Genomic DNA, 22668 nt, shown 5'->3' with positions numbered 1-22668 from the left:
TTAAATAAAAATGAGAAGTATTTTTAAAAACATTCCCTTTATAATTATTCAAAGTGTGTGTGTACATTTTGGGGACACCCTGTAGTTATAGAAGAATAAGGAAACAAGAGTTCATCGTGGGCCAGAGGGTTCAGGGAAATCTTAGAGAAGGGGGTCCTGGAGGTGGGTTCTAAAGAAGTAGAATTTTGAGAGTGACTAAGTGTGTTTCGACTTGGAATACTTCTCTTTACTCAGCAAATCTACATTTTTCTTCAGAACTCTGTTAGGATGTTAATCCCAGGTCTTAAGGAGTGGATTTCTTCTTTCTTGCCTCTTTCCCAACACCCATTCATGGGGGCAGGCGCCCTGTGCTGGGATGTCAGGGATATAGAATGACGAAGATGAAGTCCAAGCCCTCAGTGGGATCACAATCTGTGATGGGTACGGGAGCTGGAGGAGGGTGGGCAGTGAGGTGAGTACTATAATGGCCAAGTGCATAAAATATTAATAGCTCCATTTTTCATATAACTACTATTGAAGGTTATTTATACATATCTTATCCTGAGAGAAATCCCATGAGATGGAAATTGTTCATCCCAATGTACAGACAGGGGAAATAAGACACAGAGCGTTTAACTGAACTGACTCAAGGGGAACCTTGGAGAAGCTTTGCTGATCCCCATGCAGTTGAAACAATGTGCATCTAGTCAGTTGGCGAGACGTATCCGGGGCCTTTCAGGATGAAAAGATGTGAGAGAAATTGAAGCAAACAACCAACTTGACAGGAATATTACTCTTAGGCGAGAGATCCATCTCTCCACCCTGCTTGCTGCCAAAGTCAAAGTTATAATCCAGAGAGTTAGAAAATCCATGCCTTTTATCACAGGTGGGAGAAGTTGCCCTTTAGAAAAATAATGATTTCTCTTAAAATCCCTTAAAGTTTCATAAAGCATCTCAAGCCATTGTAGGAAAAGCTGTAAAAATTGCATGAACCCAAAGCACTCTCTGTTCTCAGAGCTCCCTGCACAATTACGTTCACTTCTAGTCTTTATTCCCACATTGAACCTTTCGCCTGGTGGCTATTCACTGATTTCTTGGGCCAGGTTGGCAGGAGTGGGGAAACCCTGGAGTAGAGCCAAGTGTGTGACCGAGGCTGGTGGTGTGAGTGGATTTAACCCATCCCAGGTGAAAGCTCCAGCAGCTGGCTGCAGGCCGGACATTTCAACGGGACACCCTTCTCCCCCTCCCCCAGGCAACACTCTCCCTTGCCTTTATAAAAGGCTTCTCATTCACACGCATTGGCCTCTTCGACTTGAGAAGTAGCAGGTCAGGGATTGTTCTTCCCTGTTAGCAGATGGGCACACTGAGGCTTAGGAAACATCTGCATGTGCTAAGCACCTGCGTTCTCTGCAGGTGGTCCTTCCCCCACAGCTGCCAGGATTGTTCGCCTTATCATGGAAATCCTGCCTTTCTACATACTAGTATAATCAGCAGATAACTACAGGACGTCATAGATTCTTGGAGCCAGAAAGGCCCTGCAGAGATCATCCTTCAAACCCTACAATGTATACACAGGGGGCAATGAGATACCCGGCAAGGGGAAGAAACTTGCCCAAGAGTACCATGCACATGCGTGGCTCAGCCACTCTGGCAGGGTCTCAGTGCTGTCAGCTCCTCTCACTGCCTCAAAGACAAGCCCACTCGGTTCCAGCTACTCCCTGCAGGGGATCTTTGGGATAATAAAGTCAAAGACATGGGGATCAAACAAAGCCTCAGTGAGACAGTCTGCCAATGGACCAGGGGTGTGGTTTTCATCAGGGGGGTACTGCCTCCTCTAGGGGTGGTTAACATCCTGCCACGCTGAGCAAAGAATTTCCCACCCAAATGCCATGGCTGAGGCCACCGCCCTCCTTGTTGACTTCCAAGTGTGTATGTGGGGTGAGAATGGGGGTGCCCCTACCCTTTACCCATTATCCCCATCCTTCCACCAGCAGGATTCTCCCCTTCCTTCCCTGTCCCTGTCCTCGGGTTGTTGGGTATGAACATGCAGGTGCCCCTTGGCTTCCAGAGAGGAGCTGCTATTGCAGGGCCTTCCTGTCTGGTGACCCAGTGAAACCTCTGCTCACACTGCAAACAGACCTCATGGGCTGCCTCCTTCTGTGGTAATGCAGTAGTGGACCTGTGCCTGGCCGTGTGTGTGTGTGGTGTGTGTGTGTGTGTGTGTGTGTGTGTGTGATTATATATAACTATATACTCATTTACTATGTTTATGTCTTTATGTGGATGCATTTTCTGTCTTATGAATGTAAATGCATGCATTTTCTGCAAATTTCTATGTTGTGCATGTGTGTTTGTGTAGCAGGAGTGAATGCTGGCTCTGTGTGTTTGACCACATCGCCATCCACTCTGTCCTATCAGTGTGTTACAGTTTAGTTATTTATTTAATAGAAAGAGAGTGGCTTATCTTGAGGACTACAGGAGGTGAGCAAGGGAAAAAAATAAAAAATAAACCCAGTCCTGTGTTGCTCTATTTTAAAAACCGCTCTGTGTTGTTATGGCAGCTAATTTTCCTTAAATGATTTAAGAAAACGGATCTGCCTAAAAGAACTGCAGCCAAGTTGTTATAGCAACACAGGCCTTTCTCCTCTAGGAAAAGGGGGGCCATCACCCCAGAGCATAGAAACTTCTCTAAACAGCAACCCTTGGGCTCTGAGGGACTCAGAGCACAGGAAGGGCATGGGGGGACCCATTCACCTCCCAGGAAGTTCAAGGGGCTCTTAGCAATAGCCCTGGCCATGTTCCAGTTCAGATCTCCTTGTCCTTCACCTTGACTCTTGCAGTAGGCACCTAGAGATCTCTCTTCTCCGAATTCCTCTCAGCTCCTCTGATCCACTGTCTCCACCGCAGCCTCAGTAATTTTCTAAAGCACACACTCTATTCATATTCATCTGTGCATTCGGCGTTCAGCATATTATTCTCCATGGAGCCACGTTCTGTGCTATGTCATAGGTGTGAATAGGTGTGTGCTTAACTGGCATGTCAGGAAGCTTGGCCTCTACCCCAGATCTCTCTTCTCCGAATTCCTCTCAGCTCCTCTGATCCACTGTCTCCACCGCAGCCTCAGTAATTTTCTAAAGCACACACTCTATTCATATTCATCTGTGCATTCGGCGTTCAGCATATTATTCTCCATGGAGCCACGTTCTGTGCTATGTCCTGGGTGTGAATAGGTCTCCCCAAGTAATGGGGAGACAGTGAAAGGTGTTAAGCATGAGAGGGAGACTCAGTTGGATTTAAATTTTAGAATGACTCTAGAGCAGCCGTGGGCAAACTACAGCCCGCGGGCCGGATCTGGCCCGTTTGAAATGAATAAAACTAAAAAAAAAAAGACCGTACCCTTTTATGTAATGATGTTTACTTTGAATTTATATTAGTTCACACAAACACTCCACCCATGCTTTTGTTCCGGCCCTCCGGTCCAGTTTAAGAACCCATTGTGGCCCTCGAGTCAAAAAGTTTGCCCACCCCTGCTCTAGAGTATCTAGTTTGGGATAGTGAATGGACGGCAATACTATTCATTGATCTCTTCCTTGCTCCACTGTGTTAGACGGCTCTCCATGGACTTATATTGATTCCAAGATTGAGAAAGGGTGTGTGCTGGAATTTTCCTGACAAGTGGCGTATTGTTTTATTGCCTTGATTTTTTTTTACAGTCATGATATTTAATTCAATTAAAACTCAATTTAAAAGAGGGCCTGGGACTTTGATTTTAATGAGAAAGGACCACTGGGACATGGAGGAAGCCACATTCCTTGGCTCAATGTTCAAAGTCATCCATGAGCTCTGCACGTCTGTCTCCCCGTCCCTCCACCCCATCCCGGGCTGCCCTCCTGAGGCTCCCTGTCATAAGCCCTGCATACTGACCTCAGCAGCCAGATCTCTCACCTCCATGCCATTGCTTAGCTTTCCCAGGAATGCCCTCTCCCTTTCCCTGTAACCTCCCTCATCTCCAAACCATAGCCATCTGATGGAGTATTACCCATTTGTAAAGGTGCAGTCCAAATTCCTTGAGAAATTTTCCTTCACCCTGGACAGTGTGGCTCAGTTGGTTGGAGCATCATCTGGTGCACCAAATGTCACTGGTTCGATTCCAGGTCAGGGCACATGCACAGGTTTTGGGTTCAATCCCCAGTAGGGGCATGCAGGAGGCAACTGATAGATGTTTCTCTCTTACATGGAAAGAGTGAGGCTGTGAGTGTAAAGGCCAGAAGCTGTCCTGGCAGCTCAGATAGCTCTGGGCAGAGTGATTATGATGACTATGTGACAGTCAAGGTCAGGAGAGAAATGCATTTAAAAGTAATAGGGCAGACCCTTGGGGCACTGCAGTGTTTGCAACTGGACACAATGACTCTTTAGTCAAATGTTAATTTGAATCAGATACAAATAATGTTTGTGGAGGATCTGCTACATATCAGGTACTGTACTAGGTGCTTTCACATAGCTTTTAAGTAGAGAGACCATAATTTATCATCCAAACTGGGAGACTTATAAGAGGAAAGGGGATGGTATTAACAAATACTCTAGGACAACAGGCATAAGCCACAACTATCCCCAGGCAAGCTGAAATGTATAACCATTCTACTTGTAGATCATAGTTGGTGCTTTTTTGGGTAATAAGACACAATTTGTAAATCTCTAGTTATGGGTATTTACTTGTTTAATATCTATTTCCCCACTAGGTTCCAAGGGTTCACTCACTATTAGAATCACAATGACTGGTATATAGAAATTACTTGGTAAGTATTTGTGGAAAGAATGGGGTAAAAGACAGGACAAGGACAGGGGGAGAAAGGAAGAGACCAAGGGAGATGGGGTCCTGTTCTAGGCCAGGTCCTCACTTGGGGCATAAAGGAGCCAACTTTCAGGAAGAGTACAGCCTACACAATGAGCTCAGCATCCAAGTGCGTTTATTAAGACCAACCAGCTGACAATCAACCTATTTGTGGCACCAAGAGTGCCCTGACAGCTCTGCAGCTCAGTCTTGTCTCATCTGTGTTCTGTGACATGAGTGATTGCCTGGTGGATTGTGAGAAGATCAATGAATTCTGATTTGTGATGGCAATGGCAGGCTGAAACCTAACCCCCTTCCTTTGATTCTTCCCCCATGCCTTGGCTCCCTGGTTCTCCCCTCCAGGATTCTACTAAAACACCCCTTTGTTCCTATTGTCAACCAGGTCAGAAAATGTGTCGGAGCTGTGCTCTTTAGGAAGAGGTGGCAGGGGAAGAAAGCACTGCGATTCTATCAGGGAAACTGTATTTTAAAAAAAGGGGGAAAAAAAAAAAAAAAAAAAAAGAAGAGGTGGCAGGGGAAGAAAGCACTGTGATTCTATCAGGGAAACTGCAGTTAACCCAGAGGTCGGGTGGAGGTGGGCAGGGGGGAACCCAGGGGACCATAAGCACTTCCTAGGAAACTTAGAAGCAGCTTCTGTCTGCCAAGAAAGCTGGTCAGGATGGCATCGAGGGTCCAGGGGAAGAACAGTGCTTGTGAGCAGTTAACACCTTTTGTAGACAGGGAAGGAGGAGCTGGAGAAGGAAGCACGTATAGGAAAGCAATGGCTACACAGGCACTGGCTAAAAAAGATTTAGGAAAGCCAAGTTCATAGGAGGATCAAGATAACAATCAAGTGAATTACATTGCACCCAAGGATTTACTTTTTCATTAACCCTTGCTCTAATATATGCATTTGTTTTAAGTACACATTTTTGGCTCCTTCATCTCATGAGACCTCCACAACTGAGCCCAGTATTTGTGAGGGCTGCTCAATATAATGCTGCTTTTTAATTTAGGATATTTTTATGGACATCTTCAAAGAGTTACACTGATGCATCTCTGAAATACCCCAACTCTGGGACTCTTGCTGTCTTAGCAATAACTACTTGTCACCTGGTGGCAGCCAGGGGCTCATAAAATTAGTCATCATCTGTAATCTCATTACAGCGTCTTCCAAACAACCGAGTCACCTCCATGCGCCATTTTTAACAGTGTCACTTAGCTTCAAGTTGAACACTTTCAGTAAGGCAAAGTTCACAGTGCACATACCCATTTTATCATCAGGCATCTCTAATTATTAGGAAGTTCTATTTTTCTTTAGGCCTTACTTCTGCCTTTGGCTTCTACCCAAATGATGTCTGTCCTGTTCTCTCCCACAGCCCCTCAGAGGCAGAATGATCATGGTCTGCCTCCTTTCTCTAAGTTATGAAACCTTAATGTATTCTATTTCTTACAAAATCTTGTCCCGATGAGTAAACTCAGTAGGGACACCCACTGGCCCCCTTCTCTCTGGAAGAGCCGGCCCTCTGGAACAAGGTCCAGAGCACCATGCTATAATCTCTTATCTGGTTCCTTGTTTTAGGTGGGAACAGGTTCACCACGCCACCACATCCCCAAGTCCAACCAGGTGCTTCCAGCAAGGTCATCCTGTCCTTACAGAACCTTGCCTTTTGGGTCAGGTTTGACTTGCCCAGAGATGGACATGTCCTCTAAACTAGGCCCTTCATAGTCTTTTTGGAACCGGGACTAGAACATGGGAGTGGGCCCCTCTACAGTGGTGGGAGCCACTGGGTGTGACATTTGGCACATGTTCCCTACAGGTGGAGGAGGCCAGCCTACAGCCTTCAATTATATGAGATACTCCGGTACTCTTCTAGTGAATAATCCATTAAGTTAGTTCAAGTCGTATTTCTTTGGCTTGTAACCAAAGAGCCCTGGGAAAGGTGGACCTGCTCCAGTATATTTTCTTCATCCCATGAGACCCCCACACCTGAGGCCAGTGTTTGTGAGCACTTGGGTTTGTCAATGCAGAGGAGACACGAGCAGACCCGGTTCCTCCCTGGTTTTGACCTTGTATTCCCAATTTGCAATTCCTAGTGAACTTCCCAGTACAACACTGCTCTTTCTTGGGTCAAGCAATAAGACCAGCAGCTGCCGAGGGGTTCGGTTACTTACTGGGTCGTTGTACATCTGGATGATGAGCTGTTTTACCCCATACAGGGTAGGGTGGGCCCATGGAGAGGGATCCAGCCAGTGACGGTTCAGGTCAAACCCCATCAGAGAGCACCTAGGCAATCCCCAAAGGCAGAGTCAGTACAAACAGAACAAGTCAAGCTGCTCACTTACCAAAACATAGTTAAGAGTAGGAACAGTCTTGTCACTCACCTGGCATTTATTCTTTTGCCAGAGACATTTTTAAGCATCTCACATGTATTAATTCATTCAGTGCTTTCAACAACCCTGTGGGGTCACTACAAGGATAATTAACACTTTACATAAGAAGAAACTGAGTCACAGAGAGGTTAAAATATTTCTGTGAAGGCCTTACTTCAGGGCCCATGCCCTGAGGCCACAGATACATGCACATCTCCTAGACAGGGCAGCAGAAAACATGCTCAGGCCAAAGCCACCGGCGTCCCCCTATTCCTTTCTCATACCCAGTTAGTTAGTCCATTGTCTCTATTTTCAAAATATATTCAGAACCCAACACCTTTGCATTACCTCAACTGATATCAACATGAGTTTGGACCAAGGTCCAGAGTAGCCTACATAATAAAAGGCTAATATGCAAATAGACCGAACAGCGGAACAACCGGTCACTATGATGTGCACTGACCACCAGGGGGCATGTGCGGAACTTGGCAGGTGTTGGCCACAGAGGGATGGTGGAACAGGTGAGCAGGGGCGCCAGACCTAGGGGGCACTGGTCGCTGTCATCAGGGCATGCCTCTGGTGGTTACTGAAAATGCTTTGCTCTTGGGCGCCACAGTCCTCCCCGGTGCTCGCAGTTGCTGCCGGCAGACAGGGGACTTATGGGGGGGGAGATGCGGGGAGGAGAGGGGGCATGGCGGGGGGGGGTGGGCTGGGGTGCAGAGGATGAGCTGAGACCCGCCCCTGTGCCTACGGCAGCCTCGTGGCCCACAGTTCCTTTCAAGGTGCATGAATTCGTGCACTGGGCCCCTAGTTACGTTATAATCTGTTATCTGGTTTCCTTGTTTCCACACCTGCATCCTCCCACTTCACTTTAAACACTATAGCCCTCCCCACACCCCACACCCCATTTCCCACACAACAGCCAGTGTGATCCTCTTAAGACATAAGTCAGATTGTGTCCCTTCTCCTTGTGGTCCATCCTGCTGACCTCTCTGACTTCAGCTCCTACCAGCCCTTCTTGCTGCCTCTATGCCAGACACTGCCTCCTCTCTGCTCCTCCAACACCTCATGTTCCTCCTGACTCAGGGGGGTTATACAGGCTGTCCTTCTTCCTGGAATTCTCTGCCTCCAGATAGCCGAGTGACTGACTCATCCTCATTTATTTCAAATATTTGACTAAATGTCATCTGCTCAGAGAAGGCTACCTGCCCACCTTCTCCATACCCTCCCTTGGGCATTAAAGACCTTCGCTAGGGCAAATGTGATCGTGACTTCTGCTTCTCCATCTCTCTCTCTCCCTCCTTTTCTTACTCCAGATCTGCTCAAAGCCCTGCTCGTACTTGGGAGAGGTACCTCCTCCAGGCCTCTGTCCCTAGGCCTCCATCTGCTGGGCCTGTGCACACTGCAGGCACTGCCCAGGCCAGCACAAGCTCAGGTACAACCTCCAGAAACCCTGTGCTTGCTCCCAAGTCAAATCACCACTCTCCTCCTCTCCATTGCAGCCTCCTCCTGTCCTGAGAATGTCTCCCACCCTCATCCATCTTGTTTTCCTGATCAAGATTCGCCTATGGCTCTCCATTACCTGCAGGATAAAATTCTGCTTTTTGCAGGTTTTTAACCACCATCAAACAGATAATGGCAATTATCTCTTTCTCTGCCCAAATTGGCCCCCTTTTTCTTATCTGCCCCTCTGTCACACTATTTTACATCCCCATCTTATTTTTCAAGCTCCTCTATTTCCCTAAGTAATACAATTTATCCCCTCAGATTACTGCATTTGCATCCCAACCTATCACCCTACTCAGAAAAATAACGGACTCCACTGGGGACCCACCTCTCCTTCGAGATGGTTGGGGTGGAGATGGTGAGTAAATAATAATGATTTCCTCCTATTACTTAAAATCAGCATGTTGGGGACCCTATGGTAGATAACCAATGTTTTGTGGGGACCCATGGGGAAAGGCTTCATTGAGGAAAAGCCATTTGAGTTGGGCCATGAATTTTTCCAGGTGTTGGGGATGGAAGGGACAGTGTAAGTAAGGAAAGGAACTGTGAAGCCCCCTAGGATGTTGGGGGAATGGCAGACAGTTTGGTTTGACTGAATCACAGAGTACGCAGTGAGTGGGTGGTGATGGCGAAGCTGTGGAGGGAGAAGGGGGTGAAGGGCCTTGAAGGCCTGACACGGAGTTTTGTTATTTTGTCTTTGTATTACTGTGTTTAGACCAACCAAGTGCTGGTGTTGCCTTCTCATTGATTGCAGTGAGAACAGAGACAGCCCTGAATACAGGTTACATCACCATCACCATCAAGGGAACACAATGGAGCATCTACTGACATTACTTTGCCCCAAGAGTTAAGTACTTTACTAGTACAAAATACTTTCTCTAAGTTGATGTTATGGGGCAGATTCTACTATTATACCCATTTTGCAGATGTGGAGACTGAAGCACAGAGAGGCTATAAACAACTTGCTTGAGAAGAAGTGATGTCAGGATTGTTGCACAAGCAGTTGGACAGCCCCTCCCTCAGGGTGCATAGTCTAATGGGAGAAAGAAGATATACTCACAGGCTCATGTCCATTTATAATTCAGGACAATGTTGTGAGGATTAAATGACATAACACATGTAACCAACTTAATTTAGCACAGATTCTGACACATAATAGCAGCTCAAAATGTTATATTGCTGTATAGTTTTGTGCTACATCCTGTATGACTAATAACCTTACAGTCCATCGGGGGCTTGAGTGGACAGCGGACAGCAATGGTCAGGATGACATCCCATCTTTTCCTCAGTCTGGGAACTGAGTTCATTTCTGTGCTCTGTGCCCTCCCAACATAGGAGGCATTTGTCCATTTTCTTTGGGGAATACCTGGCATGAAACCTTGTGATTAGATGGAGTGTGTTTGTGGTGGGGTGGGAGGGTTCCCTTTCCATGGTTCCAAGATGATGAGTCTTCTCCCACCACAGAGACATATGGGCCGATGCTCCCTCATTATGACCTGGCAACCAGGGTGACAGCAGGGAACCCAGATCAGCTGCACCCGCCTGGACTTAAACTTGGACGAGGTGATGCAAGGCTGGAGGGGTCATATGGCAGTGTTATCACAGAACAGCGGTAGAGCATTCCTGCCAACAGCCAGTTTTCATCCTCCAGGCCCACTCTATTCATTGTTTCTCAAGTCTGAATCTTCAGCTTTGGCTTTATTCTAAACTCCTTCCAACAAATTCCCTTTTTGCTTTAGTGGCTGGAGTCAGTTCTTGCTTTTTTAATGGAAAGCATCCCTAACCATATGGCTCTGAAAGTCAATTTATTAACCACTCCATCAGGCCTCTGTATTGTCCTCTTCCCAGTGGCTCGTCACCAGACAGGTGGGACCTCGGTCTGAATTCTGTGCCCACAGAGTTTTCCCAGCCCCTCCAGAGCACCTAAAAATTTGGAAAGGAACACTGTCATTGATAACAGGACTTAATCCTTAACAACTGTATCCTTAGAGACAGTTAGCTTACCTACGGCTCCTCTGCCTCCAAGTAGGAATGTCTGCAGCAATGTCTTGGCTAGGTCACCAGTCTGTTCCATGACATTTCTATGACCCGGAGCTCCCCACCTCCCACAGTCAGCTTATCTCATTCTTAGACGGCTCTGTTAGGAAAGTCGTCCTTCCTGTTAGCTGAAGTTTGTCTTCCAGGGACGTCCTCCCTCCGTTTTTGCCTCATGTGAGTGGAGTCGCCCAGAGCAAGGAGGCTACACTGTGAAGACCAGGGACTCTGGGAGTCACAGTGAGATTTAAATTTGGGCTGTACTCTTTACCAGCTACGTGACCTTTTTAAATTTTCTTTTTTAAAAACTTCTCTGGGTTTCTGTTTTATCATATGTATAATTAGTATAACAACCTTGACCTTCTGGATTGTTTACATGAATGAATGTAAATAGCCTGGCAGGATCCTCAGGAGAGAGAATATTGACTAAATGGTGGCCAGTGGTGGGGATTGCGGGCTTGTTGAAATTGTCATCTCCTAACTATCATCTCCTGCAGGAAGGCTTCTTGACTTATTCTCTGTAATGTGATAGGTGCTTCCTTCTGCTCCTATAGTATCCATCGCTCACCCCCTCAGAGTGTATACAGCACAAGATGCAGTCATGGCGGAGTCTGTCTTCCCCATGGGACCATGAATTCCTTCAGGGCAAGGACAATGTCATGTTCATGCTTGTATTCCCATGCCTGACAAAGAACCAGAACTATGGTAGACACTGAAGACGTCGTTGAGTGAACATTTCTTTCTTTCCCAAGCATTTTCCTGTATCACATGATATATTCCCATAGTCACCAGACACATAGATGGGCTCCGTTAACAAGTGGGCGTGTTAGGAGCCAGAGATGGTGAGCCACTCTTCCAAGGTTACTTCACCACTCCTCCACAGGCCCAGGCCAGAATCCAGGTGTCCTGGCCCTGTGCCCTGTGGTCTGTCCATGTGGCCATGTTGCTTCCAGGAAGCCTCTTTGATTAAAAAAAACGTGACATTCAAAACTGAAGGAAGAGTGTTCAGGTGAGAGATCCTGAAAGACTAGCCCCATGATCCAACCATCTGCTGAAAATAGTGTGACTGCCAATTCAAAGGCAACATGAATCTTCAGAGGATCCCAGAGTCCTTCAGAAGTGTGAGCATTTGTGAAACTCTTTAATGGGTAGTATCAGCGCTGGATGCTTTTTGAACTGACTTTTAAAGAATGCTTCTAATGGCAACCCATCTATCAGTAGGTGGGTTGCCCGGGTTCTTGTCCCAGCATCAAGAAGGGTTCAGGAATCTGGAAAAGGCTGTGCGTAGATAACACAGGAATCCACTAATAAAGAGTCCAGAGATGAGATATAATTTTGAAAGGCATTGGGGGTCAGAGGAGCTTCAGCTAAAGGAACTGAAGATTCCCTCCTTGTCTAGGACCCTTGCCTTTATTAACACAATTTGTCCTAAGGCAAGGTGGAGATAATACACTTCAAAGGGTAAGGTTTCAAAGGGTACAGAAGCATTGTCAGTTTGGGGGAATTAGCCTACGGCTGTTCAGGTGTTTGGCCAATAGGAGGCAATAACATGTAGATTAAGATGCCCTTTAACTGTCTGGCAGCCACAATCAGTTTCCTATTCAGGTTTGGGGAAATGCCTTTAGCCATTCCCAACAGGTGACTACATGTGTGATTCAACCCTGTTGAGTCCCCAAGTCTCATTAACCTTTTGATGAAACTCTTGAAATTATGACATGCTGTTATTGGTTCCCGGCAGTGGGTATTTACTGAACAAAACATCTTAGTAATGATGTAGGAGCCCTGGCTTAGGGGCCAGAGGCACAGGCCCCACCTCGAAAGTCTATATCATCTCAGGAGATGTACTTCACTCACAGGTCTCTCTTCCAGCTCTCTCCTGTGATTCTAAAACATCAATGACTGGCTTTACCCAAGAGGTAGAAGCATACAGGAAGCATATCTTTCCAATGAAGTGAAAATACAAAGAAAACAAAATACTCTAGAAAAAGGATGGATACAGGTTTTTAAAAGAAACATCAAATAGTAGAGAGTTACCAGTATCTTAACATTAGTTGCATTTATTTTTCAACATTTGATATGTGCATGGGACCTAATCCTTGCCACTGGGAGTTCCTGAGTCGCCCTGAGCTTTGAAGAGGTATTGGGAGTGTGCCCAACCTCAGGGCATGAGAGAGTGAGTATTCCAGGCAGAGGGGTGGCATGTTCAGTCAGGGAAGTGAGAATGATGCTTGTGTCCCTAACTAGGCTGTAAGCACCACAATAGGCTCTTTTGCGATTGCCAGTTTAGTCACTGAGTGGGAAATACTGGGTCTCTGCTTCCTTATGGCTCTTCTCTTCTGATATATATATACACACACACACACATATATATATATATATATGATTTTTTACAAAGAGGAAGGGAGAGGGATAGTCAGGAACTTCGATGAGAGAGAAACATCGATCAGCTGTCTCCCGCACACCCTCCACACCTCCACTGGGGATGTGCCCGCAACCAAGGCACATGCCCTCGACTGGAATCGAACCCGGAACCCCTCAGTCCGCAGGTTGATGCTCCAGCCACTGAGCCAAACTGGTTGGGGCTCTTCTGTTATTTTTAAGGATGAAATATCTACATGAGCTCAAAATCAGGACCCACATTCTGACATGAATGGAACTATTGATGGCACCAATGAGTCAGAATATTTGGCATTAGGACCATTTTAGAAAATCTGAATTTATGGAAATCAAATTTATATGTGACCTCATAATATATGATTTCTTGCTATTGAGCCAGGGATACTCTTGAGTATCTTTTCTTTCTCCTTTCAAACTGTGAGCCCAATGAGGGCAGGGACTATGTCTGAGTCATCTTGCCCACCTCCACTCCAACTTATCTACTATAGACCCAGATGCAGAGAAGTTTCAACATATCTGTTGAATAAATGAGTGAATGAATAGATGCACAAATGCATAAATAAATGTCCTGAAAATCTGCAAACAAGATTTAGAAAATTACTTGATAATATATTTTGAAAAATATTTAAGTATCTGTTATATGCTAGACTCTTTTGCAATAACCAAGTGAGGTAGGCATTATTTATCCTGTTTTATAAAACAGTGAGCCCTGGCTGGTATTTTCAGTGGTTAGAGCATCAGCCAACACACTAAGGCAGTGGTTCTCAACCTTGGCTGCACATTAGAATCACCTGGGAATCTTTTTAAAATCCTGATTTCTGGGCCTCATCCTCCAGAAATTCTGTTTCTTTGTTACTAATGTTGTGGCCCCACCCCATAACAAAGAAACAATTTCCGGAGGATGAGGCCCAGAAATCAGGATTTTAAAAAGATTCCAGGTGATTCTAATGTGCAGCCAAGCTTGAGAACCACTGCACTAAGGGTTTCAGGTTTGATTCCTGGTCAAGGGCACACACCTGGGTTGCAGGTTTGTTGCCCAGCAACAGTTGGGACATGTGTAGGAGGTAACCAATCAGTGTGTTCTCAATTGATGCTTCTCTTTCTCTCCCTCTCCCTCCCTCCTTTGCACTCTATCTAAAGCAATGAAAAAATATCCTTGGGTGAGGATTAACAACAACAAAATAAAGTTAATAAAATGCAAGAGAGATTTAACCTTGAGAAGGTCACTTGACAACTCCTAGGAGATAGAGCTGGCATTTGAATCCAGGTCTTATTGATGCCAGGATGGTCTACAGTGACCCCTTGAGATCTCCCCAGCTACTGGAGAGGCTGTGTGATCTATGAAAGAGATACTAAGCTACTCCTTTGCTCTTCTTGAACTGTACTGGTCTCTCCTCTGCTCAATGGCAGAGATGCAATGGCTCCTGAGAACATTATTAAAATGGCAAATAAATAGCTCCATCTCATGAAGGGCATCATGCCTCATCCCCATTGCAATAATGGCAGCTAGAATGAGAGCAATGATTTTAATTCCCCTCTTTATAATTTCCTTTTCATCTCCTGTAAAGGATGGAGAAAAACATAGCATGGTGGCTCCAGATCAATCTTGTTCTGAGCACCGTGGGGGCTGCCTACTCCCAGAATGGTGCATTGACAAGCAGAGATGCATGGGGTTCACGTGCAATTGTCTCTCAAACGCAGCAGTTTTTCAGCATTGCCAATGAGCTGGATTGGATTAAGTATATTTGCACCAAAAGCAAAATAAATATTGCTTTACTTAATAGCACTAAAAGGTTGTGATTCAATTGCCCTTGGCCCCAGGCACCTTCCAGCTCCATTGATTAGCCAGAGTCAGATGCCAGACAATCTGTCATCAACAGCTCCTGCAAAATGCCTTGCAGGTGGGGTGGGCTGTGCTGTGGTGGAGATGGAGGACAGCAGGCAGTGTCCTTTGTCCCGAACACTAAGGATAATTATAACACATCCACTCCTCATCACCTCCCCCAGGATATTTAAAGCATTTCACTCATGTCCCTTCTTAGATGATCACAAGGAGAGATCTAGGACCAGGGCTGTGGATCAGGGAGGATGATGAATGAGGACATAGGTTTCAAGTCAGAAGGACTTGGGTTTGTGGCACAGACCTACCAGTGAGTAAGTAGTTTTGTGACCTTGGACAAATTCATCTGTTTTGTTCAAAGTCCTGAGAGCCCTTGGAGGGCCGAGGCGGAAGCCGTCTTGTTTGCCATTGAGTCGGCAATGGGAGCACAGTGTCAGGTCCACCGCCAACTTCTGGCTCACCTGTGCTCATAGAGGCTCAGAAAGGGTGAGCAATTTGTCCTGGGCCAGCAAGGACAAGTGGCAGAGGCAGGACTGGAACTCAGTCTGCCTGGCTCTAAAGCTGTGTTCTTGGCCATCTCTCTATTCTCTCTCAGCAGTCCTGGGAGTCAGGTCAGCGCCTGACGGAGAGGTTCATGTAGGGTGAGGGGTGAATGCAATACCCTTATTTTTTAAATGGGTAAACTTTATCTCAGAAGGGGGACTAGCATAAAGGGAACCTTTATACAAATTGACAAAAGGAACCCCCTCCAGGCTGACAATTTTTAACAGGTACCGCTTCTGGGTAGGTGAAGTACAAAATGCTGCCACTTGCTCCGGTCAGACTTGAGGGTGGGGGCAGAGTTGCAGCTCCACTGGCCCCCTGGACCAGGAGCCTTTGTGCAGGGCACAAACTGCATGTCTGTGTGTGTGTGGGGGGAGGGCAGGAATGGGGAGACTTGGGCATACCCAAGGTCCATAACAGAATCATGCTCAGTGCTCGGGTCTCCCACTTCCAAGGGTCCATCGGGTCTTTACCCTGTACTGGTGGCCTGCCTAGAAGGTGGCAGGATCGGGGGAAGGGGGTGCTCAGAGCCCACCTGGAAAATGGATTGGCTCCAAACTTAAACTGTCTGCCTAACCGGTTTGGCTCAGTGGATGGAGCGTCAGCCTGCGGACTGAAGGGTCCTGGATACGATTCCGGTCAAGGGCATGTACCTTGGTTGCGGGCACATCCCCAGTGGGAGGTGTGCAGGGGGCAGCTGGTCTATGTTTCTCTCTCATTGATGTTTCTAACTCTCTATCCCTCTCCCTTCCTCTCTGTAAAAAATCAATAAAATATATATTTTTAAAAACTGTCTGGGCCCTTTCTCCCTGAACTTATTCTTAGTGGACAAGGAGCAGCTGTGTCGGGTGCCTTCTCCCTCTGGAAAGCTTGGGCTCTGGGAGTCACCCTTTGTCCTTCCTATCCCCTGCCTGATGGCACCCAATACCAGGCTTGGGGAATCTCCATAGTGCTTGTTACAAGTGGGAGGGCCAGTCACAACCAGAAGGCACCCAAGATTTCATAAAGTCCAATTCTCACATTTCAAAGATGGGGAAACAGAGGCCAAGGACACACTGCTACGTAGAGTTGGAAGTCCATTCCAGAACCAATGTTTATTTGTTTTTTCTACGAACTCTGATAGGAGCAAAAAGAACCATTTGACAGGCCTGAAGGGGCACATTTTCTAAAGGTATGCACCAGCCCTTGCAGCTGGGAATTGGCTATTTCAATCTCTTAAGTGAAAAGGGGCAGAAGAAACACAAAGAGGAAGAGGAATCCTTTAGATCTTCACAAGATCTGGGAGCTGGCAAGGCCACTGCTCAGTTGGTGAAGACCCCACAGTGGCTTAGATTGTGAGTGTGGACTGGGGGCCACTCTGCTTGGATGAGATCCTGGCCCGGCCACGTATTTGCTGTGTGGCTTAACCTCTCTGCGCCTCAACACCTGTGCAAATAGCAGACTTTGCCAACCTCAGAGGGTTGCTGTGAGGATTAAATGGAATCATCCATGTAAAATGCTGGGAATGCTGCCGAGTTTGAGGTAAATGCACACGGTGTTGCTGGCCTTATGGTTGGATCTCGGTATGATCCTTGGGCCCTCCACAGTCTGGTCCCCACGTATGCCTCCAGCTTCTTGCACCACGTTTCCAATCTGTGCACCATGCAAGTCTCATATTAAGGCCTATGAGCTCATTGAAAAGACTCTCCCCCTTCTGTAGGCTGATGTGATTCCTCCAAGTCTCAAGGCTTGTCAGGCCTGGGCTGCAAGGCAGCCTCCACCTGCCCTGTTAGCTGGTGCCTTTGCGCCGTAGGTGAACCTACACTGTGGGCTGTGCCCTGACCACATGCACCAGCCATGCCAGATCACTGATATTCCCGAGGCTCCCAGTTCACCCAGGGCACAGGCAGTAGGCTCAGAGGCAAGCACATGGGCTCTGAGTTAGCTCCCTGGTTTTGATGCCTGGATCTCCCACCACCATGGGACCTTGGGCAAATGATTTAACCTCTCTTTGTGCTTCAGTTTCCTTTTCTGTAATATGAGGACAGCACAGAACCTACCTCAGACTAGTAGGCTCATGAGGTTGGTTATTGGGACAACCCCCACCATTGCTTTCAATCCCAATAGGGACTTTCAGTCCCCAGGAGTAGAAAGAATGGATCTTCACCTCCATCTGCTCGCTTACTCTTTCCAAGGGAGGGGATGGAACTTATCTGCTGGGTCAGCATGAAAAATGGCCAGGGCCTGCTGGGCCTGGCCCTTCCCGGAACAGTTGTTTAGATTTGTAGGAACGGTGCATTCTGGCCTCCTTCCTGCCCTGATGGGTGCTCCTGGGAGGCAGCTCCTTCATGCTCTGCTTGTGGCTTGTAGGGAAGTTGAATTTTGGGGTGAGATAAAAGGAGGCCAATTTTAGCCACGGAGATAAACCATGCTTTCCAAATTCTGCTTTTATCAACAATAAAGCTAATGCTTTGACCTCTGTCCCTCTGATCCCTGTGTTTCCTTTGAAATTGGCAAAAGTGGGGTGGGCGGGGGAGCATGATGAGCTCTGACCCCTACATTTCCAGTGGAGATCATACATATAAAACACTTAGCACAAGATCTGGGAGCCAGGATACGTTCAATTACTACTTGGGTTATCATCCTGCTGGTATTTGACATTATCATTCCTAAGATTTAGAATGCCCCACCCTCTTCCCCTGGTGACTCCCACCCATTCCTCATGATGCATACCACACAGCACCTCCTCCACGAGGGAAGGCCGCCTCAGTCCACAGTGCCTGGCACAGGGTATGTGCTGGTGAACGTTTGAGGGAAGGATAAAAAGAAGAGGGAGAAGAAACTGTTTGGTTAAAAGTCTTCTTCAGCATAGGCAGAGTGGCAGCGAGGGTCCAGGTGTGGGCTCGAGTGGGCCACCGCCGGGCACTAGAAAGGGCCCAGGGAGGCAAGGGGACTTTGGAGGGTGGTGTAGTGGACAGTGGGAGATGAAGCTGAGAAGGAACTTGCAGGACACTGCTCATCCTTGAATGCCAAGCTAACAAGTTTAGGATCGTTCTGATGGTCAGTGGGAGCTAGCGGGGGGCGGGGGGGGGGGCGCATACAGGGAGAGCTGACCCTTTTCAAGCAGTGGTTTGGGAACTAGGACCAGAAATGGTGAATATATATATATATATGTATGTTTCAGAGAGGAAGGGAGGAAAAAGAGATAGAAACATCAATGATGATACAGAATCATTGATCAGCTGCCTCCTGCATACTCCCTGTCCCCACTGGATTTGAGCCCACAACCTGGCATGTGCCCTAATAGGGAATTAAACCGTGACCTCTTGGTTCATAGGTAGACACTCAACCACTGAGCCAGGCCAGTTGGGCGAAATGATGATGTTCTTGATTCTATCACCATGCCTTGCTCCTCCAGATTCCCCAGCCACTAACTCTGGGCTACTGACTCCTCAGAGGCCTGTCTTCACCAAAGAGTCAATTATTAAAATCAACTTGCTATCAACTCTAACTTCGAAATGCTATTCGGCTGCTTGCAGGGACAGGGATGGGGAGCTGCCTCCACAGACACCCAGCCATCTGGCCTGTTCTGTGGAATCTGGCTGGGAAGCTCATTTGAATAATTAGTTTTGGCGGCCTGCACTTGTGGGTTAGACACCTGATTACACTGCCAGCCCCAATGTCCTTTCAGCCGCCATAGGAACATCACTCAGGTTACATAAAGCAGGAGAGCGCCTCTGGGAGGCAAGGCCCTGTCTGGCCTTTGCTGTTGCTCATGCTTCATCCGAACTATGGGGCTCACTCACTGTGTGACCTTGAGCAAGTTACTTAGCCTCGTTGTGACTTGGTTTCTTCTTTGCTCAGAGATGGAGAGGATCTCTGCCCCGCTCTGCCACAGGCTTCTCGTAGGGCTCTCAGAGAAGTCGGGGAGTTGCAACTTAGAAATACAGGTAGAAAGGTTCAGGTTGAAAAGAGCTCCATGTTGGGCAGCAGGGTGCATGTGGGCTGTACACTGAAGCACAGTCCTCAGAATTGGGCTTCTGATGGTCCCTTCCTGCTCCTGTTCCACTAGCTGGTTCTATAACTTGAGTGTGTTTCCTTACCTACCTATGCCTCAGTTTCCTCACCTGCAAAAATGTGAATAGTAATGGAGTTGTTCTAAGAATTAAGTGAAACAGTCCATGTGACATGCCTAGAATAGTGTCAGGCCCAGAAGGCTCACTAGAGCTTAGCTCTTCATCATCACCATCATCGTTGTAACTGTTCAGTCCTGGACACCATGCCTCAACGACCAGCATCTGGAGCCTGTTCAGAGGACAGCAGGAAGGAAAGGGAGAGAAGTGGATTTCAGGTGCCACATGGAAAGTTGGGAGGCTTTGGGGATCTTCAGCCTGGAGAATAGAAATGGAGAGTGGTTGAAGCAGAGGTACCCAGTCTTCAAACAGCCGAAGGGCTACCGTGTAAATGATGGACTGAACCTGAGAGTCCTTCAGGGTGGAGAAGCAGAAGGGATGGGCCGGCAGGCTTAGCCTGAATATAAACCCTCCCAAGTGGTCCAGGCAAGCATCAGTGCAACATGATGCTTTGGGAGGGAGAGAACCACCCAGACACAGCTGCAGGTAGACAAAGAGAGGGTACTGCTGTCACTTAGGGATACTTTGTCCAAGCTCCCCTCCCCCTCCAAGGCTGATGGTGCTGACAGAGTCACCAAGTGGGTGAAACATGGTCGGCTGGGAAGGAGGCTCAGGGAGAGAGGCCAGCAGGTCTTCCTGTGAGGAATCCTTGCAGCGGATGTTTGTTTTCCGTTTCTACTTGATGAAAAATAAAATGCACAGTTGTTATGCTGTCAGAGAACAAAGGGGATATTGACATGTATTTCTCACAGCTAATTTTATGTTCTATTCTGTTTTAGCCAGTTCAAAATATTTCCTTCTTTGGATGTTGAAGTGGGCAAAGCCAGACAGTTATAATATATGTGTGTATGTGTGTGTGTGTGTGTGTGTGTGTGTGTGTGTGTATTTGTTGGAACTAGTTCCCTGGTATTTCACCCTCTGCCATCGTTAACGCTGTTTTGCTGTACAAATCTCTCTTTCTCTCCCTTCTATGTCTGTGAACTCCTATATACCCTCCATCTTTAAAAACCCCACCCTCATCACTGGTCAGAGGGCAGCCCTCCTATTTTCAGGAGCAGCAGAGTGGGGGTGAAATCTGTGGCAGGCTACGATGGGCCTGCCTGGTTCACCAACCTGCTCTGCCCTTCCTGCGGAGGGACCTGGGCCAGGCTCCTTGGCACTCTGTGCCTCAGTTTCCTTCTCTATTTAAAATGGGGCTACAATGCTACCTCCATCACAGGGCTGCTGAGAGGGTCACATGTGATGATATAGATAACGTACAGTTGTAGGCACTTAGACGTTAGACGAGGCCTCCATAGCATCACTCACACACCCTCTAGTCCAGTAGTTCTCAACCTTGGCTGCACATTAGAATCACCTGGGAATCTTTTTAAAATCCTGATTTCTGGGCCTCATCCTCCGGAAATTCTGTTTCTTTGTCTAACGTCTAAGTGCCTACAACTGCTCTAGTCCAAACACAGGGCTTCTCATGGAGAAGGGCTGCCTCTGATTGCTGTCGGCTGCCCCAAGCCCCACCTGGGCCCTGGCACTCAGCAGGCCCTCCACAAACCTTAGTTAAATTGGATTTACTGCACTCGCGCATCCTCTGCGGGCGTGAGGAGTGCCAGGGCCAAGAGACATAACGAGGCGCAGTCTGCAGAGCGTGGCAGCATCTCTCCACCGGCAGAGCCATCTACACAGCGAATCACTCTCACCACCCGGGGAGCCTGCGCCTCGCCCCGCCTCCACACTCCCAAGAAGCACCGAGGTTTTCTGAAGATGAGAAATTTCACAGCCCCTTGCTATCTTTTGGGTAACTGCGTATTTTATGATGACTAATAGGCAATTACTATGGTAATATTGCAATCCAGCATGTGTGAGGTTTGGGAAATGAGAAATTATGGGTAACTACTTTGGACTCATTTCTATGGCAACAAAAAGTAATTGTCATTAAATACCAGTTATACTGAGGCTGTACCTGGTAATTATAGATTTTTTTATGCCCAGAAACATAAATAAAACCAATAAATTTATTCAAAGGTCTATGGCTGTTTACTTATACGTGGCTCTATGGAATACACAATGACAAGCACCTAATTAAGAAATGCAAACCCACCACAGAGTCCTGCTGTCAGATGGAGATGGAGAGTCTGTTTCTCAAATGCAAGGCAACTTGTGCACTCCGCACGCTCAGAAGAGAACGCAGGGGGCACAGGTAGAGGCGGAGGCTTTCTTCTCTGCCAAGGAAGTGATGGGGAGGAGGTAGCAGAGAGAGAGAGAGACAATACAAACGCGGCAACGCATATGGGCAGCCACTGATGGAGGGACCAGGCCCCACTCCAACCCAACGGCCTTCTACCAGGAGTTGCCTTGCACCTTCTTGGCTCTGCAACACCTGAAGCTACAGTATTCATCCTGCAAGACCTCTAGGCCTCCAGTTCCCCCAGAACCTAGGAAGATGCTCGCATTGCATCAGCAGCCATACCATTCTTACTTTTTTTAATTGTAAATTACACATAACATCAAATTCACCATATTAATAATTTTTAATGATACAGTTCAATAGTATTAAGTACATTCATATTGTTGTGGTACCATCAACATCATCTTTCTTCAAAACTCTTTTCATCTTATAAAACGAAACGTCTATGCCCACTAAACAATACCTCCCCCCGCTCCCCCACCCATGGCAATCACCATTCTGCCTTCTGTCTCTATGATTCTATATACTTTAAGTAATAAGCTTCCTCCCTCCCTCTCTCCCTTCCTCCTTTCTTTCCTTTCCTCCCTCCCTCCCTCCCCTCTTCCCTCCCTTCCTCTGTCCTATGCCCCCTCCTTCCTGCCTTTCCTCCTATACTCAAGCTAATTTGAGAAGATTTTTATTATTTGCAAGCATGGAAACTTTAACAAAGACCCCCCCCCCTCCCTTCACAGGGTGGCAATAAGGATGAAATAAGTGTGGGAGAGCTTGACATGGGCTGGGTGAGCAAACAGAATTCTTGAAATGGCATTTCCTGCGATGTGTTTTATAAACCCTAACACCCCTGGGGGAGTGTATGGGGGAGGGGGTGGGG

The 22668-nt window shown here is 47.2% G+C and overlaps 1 protein-coding gene across 2 annotated transcripts in view; it reads right to left on the bottom strand.

Annotated features, from left to right (window-relative positions):
• Window positions 1–22668, bottom strand: part of BEND5 (BEN domain containing 5) — a 1007185-nt gene that overhangs the window by 73084 nt on the left and 911433 nt on the right. For both annotated transcript variants that reach the window (XM_005872514.2, XM_005872513.2), the window contains exon 9: window positions 6986–7097. In XM_005872514.2, the coding sequence (XP_005872576.1) occupies window positions 6986–7097 (112 nt within the window). The remainder of the gene's footprint in view (window positions 1–6985; window positions 7098–22668) is intronic.

The sequence above is a fragment of the Myotis brandtii genome, unplaced genomic scaffold (assembly GCF_000412655.1).
Source record: "Myotis brandtii unplaced genomic scaffold, ASM41265v1 scaffold382, whole genome shotgun sequence".
Lineage (NCBI taxonomy): Eukaryota > Metazoa > Chordata > Mammalia > Chiroptera > Vespertilionidae > Myotis > Myotis brandtii.
The sequence above is the reverse complement of the archived record's forward strand: the minus strand, read 5'-3'. Positions and strand labels throughout refer to the sequence as shown.